The 8482-nt window shown below is 32.7% G+C and overlaps 1 protein-coding gene across 1 annotated transcript; it reads right to left on the bottom strand.

The window, feature by feature from the left end:
• Window positions 1-3313: 3313 nt before the first annotated feature.
• Window positions 3314-4805, bottom strand: LOC148029378 (uncharacterized). Its single transcript, XM_087688555.1, has 6 exons — window positions 4709-4805; window positions 4197-4289; window positions 4001-4108; window positions 3744-3880; window positions 3576-3653; window positions 3314-3484 (listed from the first exon to the last, which is right to left on the bottom strand). The coding sequence occupies exons 1-6, from the start codon at window positions 4758-4760 to the stop codon at window positions 3314-3316; spliced, it is 639 nt and encodes a 212-aa protein (XP_087544681.1). The 5' UTR covers window positions 4761-4805.
• Between the last annotated feature and the right edge of the window lie 3677 nt (window positions 4806-8482).

Here is an 8482-nt window from a genome sequence, read left to right as displayed (position 1 = left end):
ACTAGAACTAAATATCTCATTAAGCATACTTTAGCCATCTTTTAAATTAAATTATGTAACATTGACTCTATAGTATGAAGACAAATGTGGTGTACTGTATTAATTTTTTTTTCTAGATGTATATATGTCCTTAGATTAGGTTTTTCTAGTGTATTATACTACAAGAGATTAGGGCCATAGATGGCCGGCCACATTAACACATTTTTTGAACTCTTTAAAAAACCTTACATATGCATCTAAGATCGCGTTTAACATTGCATTTATAGACCAACCTATATAGTCATGTGTATTTCACAAAAAAACACAATTTTTAACACATTTTCATGGTAATTTAAATGGCTGTTTAAATATAATATGCCTACAATTTTCATGCTCTGTTAAATAGAAAAATAGAGATGCTCTATATAAACAAAAAAAACTACAGAGATGTTGGTTGTAGAACATTGGCTCTAGCCATAGTTATGCTAACAATAGCTTCTTGGTTTTTTTTTTCCTTTTTGCCTCTTCTTGTATGTTATTGTTTATGTGAATAGAACACACATGCTATATAATATTGCACACAACAACATAGCTTAATACAAGAAAATGACTAAGAAGATTATGGAAAAAATTGAGAATGACTAAATAGCAATATTCTTTGGATTGAAATATGTACATGAGTTTTAGATAAAGCTTTGGAAGCCAAAGTTTGGCTTACATATGATATATCAGAACTCAAAGCTACCAAATATTAGCTTGGATTAAACGGTACATGTTCTATAACCTAAGTTATTGTGTGTCATGTACTACCCTTGCCAATACCATTTTATTCACTTATTCTTGCTTTTAGGTCTCCCTCTTTAATATCTCTACCTATATAAAAAAGACCACAATGCTTATAACTAGAAATACTTAAGCTTACTTAACACTAGAAGTACACAAGCCCAAATATTTCAACACTACAATTAACAATCAAGTTACATTAGAACTAAGAGTGCTTTTCTATATCTTCAAGTGCTATACAGACTATGGTCAATGTTACAGCTCTTCGAGAACAATGTTATCTTATATAGTAGCAAACTCTTTATACACATCCTTAGATTGAGCCTTTCATAGGAATTGGCTAGTCATCAACATGTTCTAATATCTTGATATCCAATAAATGGGATAAGGATTTAATAATGTAGTTTATTACATAAGGAACTTTCAATCGATCCCCATATAGGAAAAAAAGAGAATTCCCTAGTTGAAAATACATATAAGTGGGGAAAGTAAAAACTAGGGAAAATGGGACATTTCCTAGTGAGAATAAGTAGGGAATCACATAAGACCTTTCCTATGTAGGAAATATTTCCTACATAGGAAAATACAAAATTTTCTATGTAGGGAATAATTCCTATATAGAAAATATTCCATATATAGGAAAAAAATTCTAGAGGTGATTCCCTAGGTACTCTCACTAGGAAATCTCTCATTTTTCCTATTTTTTACATTCCCTACTTATATGTACTTTCAACTAGGGAATTCCATGGGAATTCTCTTTTTTCCTTATCACTTTATCTACTTTGCCCTTACTCTTAGACATGCTAATATCAAACAAGAAATTACACAATAAATTTTTAACTAGAAAATTATATAGAGAATGTCATCATTTTTAAGTAAGGATCAATAACATACATCTAATGATAAAAATAGATTAAACAAATTAAGACATCAACATCTACTTCTAGCAATCAAAAGAAAAATGAAAATACTTTTAAAGGAGCATAGAACTAAAAACTAATTAAGCAACATGTGTGTCTTGATTGTTTCATCCCTTAAATCTCCAATATGTTGCAAAGTAATAAATGTTTGAGTAATCCCTCAAATCTCCAATATGTTGAAAATCAATAAATTCTTAACTCAAAGTAGAAGTTATGCTAAAACTTCCACATCATCTAGACTAAGCACATTGCTATTTTTGTTTAATACAACTTTGCCATTTCCTAGTAGCCAATAAACAATCTCCTTAATCATATCATCACTTCTTGGCTTCTTTGTATCCTTAATCAAGACTCGAAAGCTAGCTTCAATCTTTTTGAGATTCATGTATGTACTCTTTAAAGAAAAGTACATATCATGAATTGTAGGCACACCAAGATACTTTAAAAGTAAGGTTTCCATGTTCTCTTTTGTCATATTAACCTGCATTGAATAACAAAAAGAGAATAAGTAACTTATTATACTATGTATAGATAATTAAATGACACGAATTATAATATGAAAAGCCATAAATTTAACTACATGACTATTTTATATATATATATATATATATAAACTATAAAGCTACCCTTTAAGCATCATTTGAAATGTTAATCTCAAAGCTACAAATTGAACTACATGACTACAATTATATATATCTAATTAAAATATAAATTAACAATAAAGTTACCCTTTGAGTATCATTTGAAATGTTAATCTCAATGCCTTGGTTTGGGAGATCTTTAAATTCCTAATTCAAATAAAATAAAAGAATTAGATTATGCTTTTCATGTATGACATAAACAAAAATATAAACATTTACATCTAGCACCTTTGGTTCTTTTTTGTTGATATTGGTACCTCGTTTCATGCTCCTTTGTTGCAAAAGATCCTTCATCTTCTCACTTGCTAGTCAACACGTAAAATAAATAGTTATGTAATAAATCATATCTTTAGTTATTCACTAAACTATGATGCTATTGTTCTCTCACAAACATATATCAAATACCTTCCTCTTTCTTTGAGTTTTTTGAGATGTTTCATTAATGTCATCATTTGGATTAGCCTACATTCAAAACTAAAATTAGTAATCACATTAAAAACATTTATATAGAAAAAAAAGTTACATACCTTATCATTGCTTGAAGTATGGATACTTTGTTCCAGAGTTTCTTGACGTTTAGTTGAGTACATTATTTTGTCTAAACCATGTGACAATAACTTTGAAAAGCTGGCACAATTTTCCATATCAAGTGTCTCATCTTCATTTTCAACATTCTACATTTTAAGTATGTAAAGGATAAGATATTGTTAAGAACATGAATCATATGGTCAATCTTAAATTTAATATAAAGCAAAGAACCTCATCGGATGTTTAACATTGAAATTCTTCAAAGCTCTGATCTTCCTCCACGAACATATTCATCTATGGGAAATGAAAGTTAATGTATAAGTATCTATATAAGAGACATTCTTAAAGAAAGTTATTAGATATGAGCTTAAAAGCATTACCTGCAATGATAAATCTGTTTGCTTGTATTGTTGTCCTTCAAAGGAGCTACTTTCTTCAAGAGGCTACATCAACAAAATAAGATCATGTGTATACATCAAATGTCTCCAAAATATATGGAATCAAGTACAAAAATGATAAACATATAAGATTATAAGATACCTTTTCCAAACCTTGTTCATTGGAAATATCATCCATGCTAGGAATGTATACATCAAGTTGATTAGAATCAATAGTAGCAACATATGGTTCACTCTGCCATCAATAGACACCCCTAAATGAGTATGGGAGAAAAAGAACCAATCCTACACTTATGATATCAAACTTATAAATCATATCATCTCACCATTGATGATGTTATGTCATTTGATACATTTTGAAGCTTATCTATATCATCCACTCCAAGAGATGCGGATAATTCTCTCTATATGTCATAAGATTAATAGTTCAATAACTAAGAATCTACACCTCAAATATTAGGAAAGCCAATAAAAAAAAGTAACAATCAAATTACCTTCTTTAAAAGATCTTTTTTCTTCAAATACTTTCTTTCATCTTGCTTTGTACCCTTCCACCAGTCATATATGTCATTCTCTCTCCATATGTACTCACATCCAGTAAACTTCAATGGTAAAATCTCATGGTGATTCTCTTATATGATTTTCATGATATACTCTTTATCCGCATTTTTATAACGTAGATCATTTGGGTTTAAGGTTTCAAACCACCTATGTACTTGATGATAATTTTCGAGCATGACAGTGTGTTGACTTTTAAAGTATTCAGCCAAGATCTTTTTTCTATAAAGTCTACCCTCTTCTCTAAATTTCAACATGGGTGGTCGATAGATATTATCATATGATGGTATGCGTATCACTCCTATTGATACTCAAGTGATCAAATATCATTAGTTAGTATAACCATTTCAAAAAATGACTCATTATCAACATAAGAAAGCTAGTAATACCTGATTCTTGGCTTGAAGAAGTGTTAAGGCAAGCAATCTCAATGTCTTCCTTTCTTGCATTGTCTCTTCTGTCATCTTTAGTAACTTGTTTACCTATATATACATAGAGTTAACCAAAGCTCATGATAATACAAGGTTATGAAAATTTTCAATAATACAAAAGAAAGTAATTAGATATTTTGTATCAATTTGGGTCACCAAATTTGTACAAGTTTTTGATCCTTAAAGTTGGCACATGCATCTTGACTTGAAGAAACATTATCGCAAGTAACCTCCTAATCTCCCTTTCTTACATTACCTCTTTTCCCACCTTTTGTTGTTCTTTTATCTATGTTTATATATATACACACAATTAATCAAAGTTTAAAAATATGAATAACTATGAACATTTTAAATTAGGCAAAGAGACTAATTAAAGCTAGTTAATCTCAAAATGAATCACCTAATAAAGCAAGATGTAATAAATGTACAAATTTTAATTTTTAAAGTTTAGTAGAAATAAAGACATATACCTGTATCATGATTTGAAGAGACATTAGGGCCAATGACCTCCTTAGCTTTCATTGTTCCATTATCTCTTGTACCATCATTTGTGATTTTGTTACCTTTATGTACACATAATAAACCAAAGTTTAGAAATATAAGAGACTTATATTTTTTAAAAAGAAGTGCTATATCAAACTAAATCACTTAATTTCTTAGCACTTGGATTAGAACACATGATGAATTAGTAATAAAATTAGGTATAAATTTAGTAACTCCATATTCGGGATTTTGAGAATTTCCCGTCAATATGGAAAAACCAAATCAAAATGGATTTCATGAGTTTTGGGAATTTCATTAATTTGGAACTTGGTGCAATTAAACATATTACTGCTATGGTTGTTTCCAAGAGATTGAAAAAAACTCAAAAAGGTGCTGTTAATAAACACCTTAGTTTTAATATCCTTGAAATATTCAAGGAAAATCTTTAGTCGATGGATTCATGTAGACTTTCTTTAGCCTTCAATACAACCTTTGGGGGAATTTTGATTTTTTTGGGAGATTTTGTACATTTCTTCATCCAAGAGAAGACAATGCTATCTATTGTTTCCCATCGTTCAGGATCTTTTTTGTTGCACATCCAATATTTATCCCAACAATTAAAATACACCTCTGCATCTGTAGCATTTTGACGACTACAAACTGGTGCCCAATATTGTATACGTACCTTGTTGAAGTTTTTGGAATGTCTATTTGTATCGACCTCAGTTTGTGCAACACCAAGCCATATTGGATATATTGGATGTGAAGGTCTAACAAGCACAAAGTCATCTTTCTTAACATCAAGCATTGGTTCAAATGCAATACGTTTGGGTCGTTTGCTCAGAGGACCACAATAGTGATCATTCAACTCTTCCAATCCAATGAAGTCATCTGCATTATCTACATCTATATTGGTTACATCACTTTGTGTTCTTGGCCAAAAATCTATGAAAAATAAATCTTCTTGGACATTTGGAGTTTGAAGAGCGTAGATCATATGTTTCCAATAATCAATCACTGGTGTTATAAACTTTGTGAACTCTACTTCAGGTCCTTGTACATTTGACCATCTTTCCCAATACTTCAAATAATCTTTAACTCCACTTACTACTTCTTGATGATCCTTAACGTACTCAAACATGGGCAGCAACATTGGAACACCCTTTGGAAGAGTAGGCTTTCCTGTAAGGTCTCTCTTCCATAATTCAATGCCACCTTCTCTTGGTAACCAGTCTGGGGACTTTGGATGCATCTTGTATTGCATGATAGGTGTATCTCCTTGCATATAAAACCGAAATTGAAGAGGTTTTGAGTGACCAACAAGTGTATCTTTCGAATCACACAAGTATCCCTCAATGTATCTCTTAAAGTCAGGCACATGTGTCAATAAGAAAGGTGTAGGACTAGTCATCTGGCATGATTGAAAGTGTTGCATAAGATGAGGAAAAGTGAAGGTCATGCTCGTCCTTAGCTTCTCTGAAAATTTGTTGAACATTGCATTGATGTCTTCATGTGTATGACCCACCATGAGAAACCCAAGCTGGATCATCTTGAATGTTCCTGTGCAACAAGCAATGATAGATATGCAAAGAGATAGCGATTTTTGTTTTCTGACCCACAATTATCAAGTTGTAGAAGTAAGTTCTCTGGCAATCGTTTGAAATGATGATGGTCATCCTGTGGTGTATTATCTTCCATGCATGATTTATTTTGTGTAACACCTTGATGGTGGTCTAGTGCTTTTTTCAAGTTGAGGGCATTTAGTAGCACAGAGGTTGATCTTGGCATTCCATCTACTTGTAGATCACCATTTGGATGCCTATGTAGTCGCTCCAAGTTCTTAAAGCACAATGACAATGAGGCAATTGTGAAGTTAGGATCATGAGGCCATAGATCAAGTGAGAAATGTCCATATCTACCTTCTCCATGTCCATGTGTAATCATGCCTGTTAAATAAACTGGTAGTTGAGTAGATCTTTCAGTCTCTTTTGATCGAAGCCTTAACCTAGGGATAGCTGTCTTTCGCTGGTCCATTTTATCATGTATGATGCACAAGTTTTTATCTGGATCTAATGCTGAGGCCAAGCGCCAACTGTAGTATATGTTTCGACAACTTTGTTGTTGTAGCATGTGACATTGACGCTTCTTTAGAAGCACATTTCGCTCTTGAAGACACTTTGTTGCTGCAAGTTGCTCTTTGATCTCTGAGCAAACACTACATTTGGAGAACTCACTTGTCTTTGCTAAGGTTACATGCTTGAACTCTGTGTTCCAAATACGATTGAAGGCAGACAAGGACATTTGCTTACATCCAATACCACTCAATGTTGTATTTACTTCTGCCCATATATCTACCTGCTTATAAACATCTGGGATGACCAATTGTGTCTCCCTTGATCCATCTTGCATTGTTCTACTCTTGTGTGGCATTTGCTCTGCATTCTTCTTAACAAAGTCTCTAAGGATGGCTCTTCCCATCTCTGTGTGATCCCAAGCTGCTCTTATTACCCCCTTGTTTCCATGCATTGCCCTCCTCACGCCATGCTACCATGCCCTTCCACATACCACTTGTCCATTGAAGATAAAGCTGTACTTCCTTGTTCCCAAGTAATCAATCGTGCATGATGATTCAAACTTGTCATAAACATAGTTTGTGCAGTCTTCAAATTGCAATCCCCAAAAGTATTTACGTAATTGTTGCATTGCTTCTCTATCAGCAAATTGACAACACTTTTCTTGGCAACAATCAATCATGGAAACCTGTGAAATGGAGTCCATAGAAGTCCTCAAGTTTGCACCTTTAGGGGCAATAATTCGAGGCTTTCTATTGACCAAACAATATGATCTATTCTGAACAAAAATTGATTTTTTTGCAGAAACATAATCTTCATTGGTATCTTCCATGTTTTTGGCACAAGCATTTGTAGAGACAAATTGCATGTATGATTGTTGTTGTAGCAGTGATGTTCCATCATCAAAGGTGACTTGTTTAATAGGCCATCTTTCCAAAGTGACACAGTGGAGGTTGTCATCTATGTATGTTCCTGTGGTTTGATCAAGGGCTTTATCTACCACCACACCAATATCCTCTTCTCCTAGCAATTCAAAGTTTATCACATCATATGGAAAAGCCAATAATATAACCCCTGTCCCAACACACACAGTGTTGCCTTCTGTCCATAGCATCACTCTATGTTCTCTCCAACTTTCACGAATGCTAAGCACATCAATATCCTCAGAAGGCAGGACATGGTCTGATTCGTAATCATCTCCTCTGTCATGAATTGTTATTGAGTTTGAAACAACCACCACATATTTCTTTCCCCATTTTGCAAAACCACCTACAGCTTCATGAACCTTCGTTGCATCAATTGTTGGGAATGGCAAATACGCTACTACATTTAAAAATTTATCAATAGCCACTGAAATATATCCATCTTCAAGTGTTTCTCCATGGCATGTCTCATTTGGATGTATTGCATGCACTCTACCAAGTGCAACAATCTCATGATCAACTAGCAAATTCATAGTTTCTCCAAAATAAAATTCGTTATTCATGATACCTATACAAGTGAGAAAATGGAGATTTTATCATTTGTTTCTTGTCACCTCTTAGAAAGAAGAAAATAGTGATGAAATTGCTAAATACAATGAAGTATCAAATTTCATTGAAACAAAAAAAGTACTTAAACATTAGATAGAATTAGTCCAACTTCCATAATAGAAAGTATTAATGGAAACATCGTATAGAAAGAAGGGGA

This window comes from Lygodium microphyllum, chromosome 11, assembly GCF_053477565.2.
Source record: "Lygodium microphyllum isolate KBCC chromosome 11, Lygodium_microphyllum_v1.1.10, whole genome shotgun sequence".
NCBI lineage: Eukaryota > Viridiplantae > Streptophyta > Polypodiopsida > Schizaeales > Lygodiaceae > Lygodium > Lygodium microphyllum.
The sequence above is the reverse complement of the archived record's forward strand: the minus strand, read 5'-3'. Positions and strand labels throughout refer to the sequence as shown.

Excerpts from the sequence above, each read along its gene's own strand:
- LOC148029378 (XM_087688555.1), bottom strand. The coding sequence starts at position 4,760 with ATGAAAGCTAAGGAGGTCATTGGCCCTAATGTCTCTTCAAATCATGAT. Across the intron at positions 3,654-3,743 it reads AAAAAGATCTTTTAAAGAAG|AGAGAATTATCCGCATCTCT; the intron begins GTAATTTGATTG and ends TATGACATATAG. Across the intron at positions 3,485-3,575 it reads ATGACATAACATCATCAATG|AGTGAACCATATGTTGCTAC; the intron begins GTGAGATGATAT and ends TATTGATGGCAG.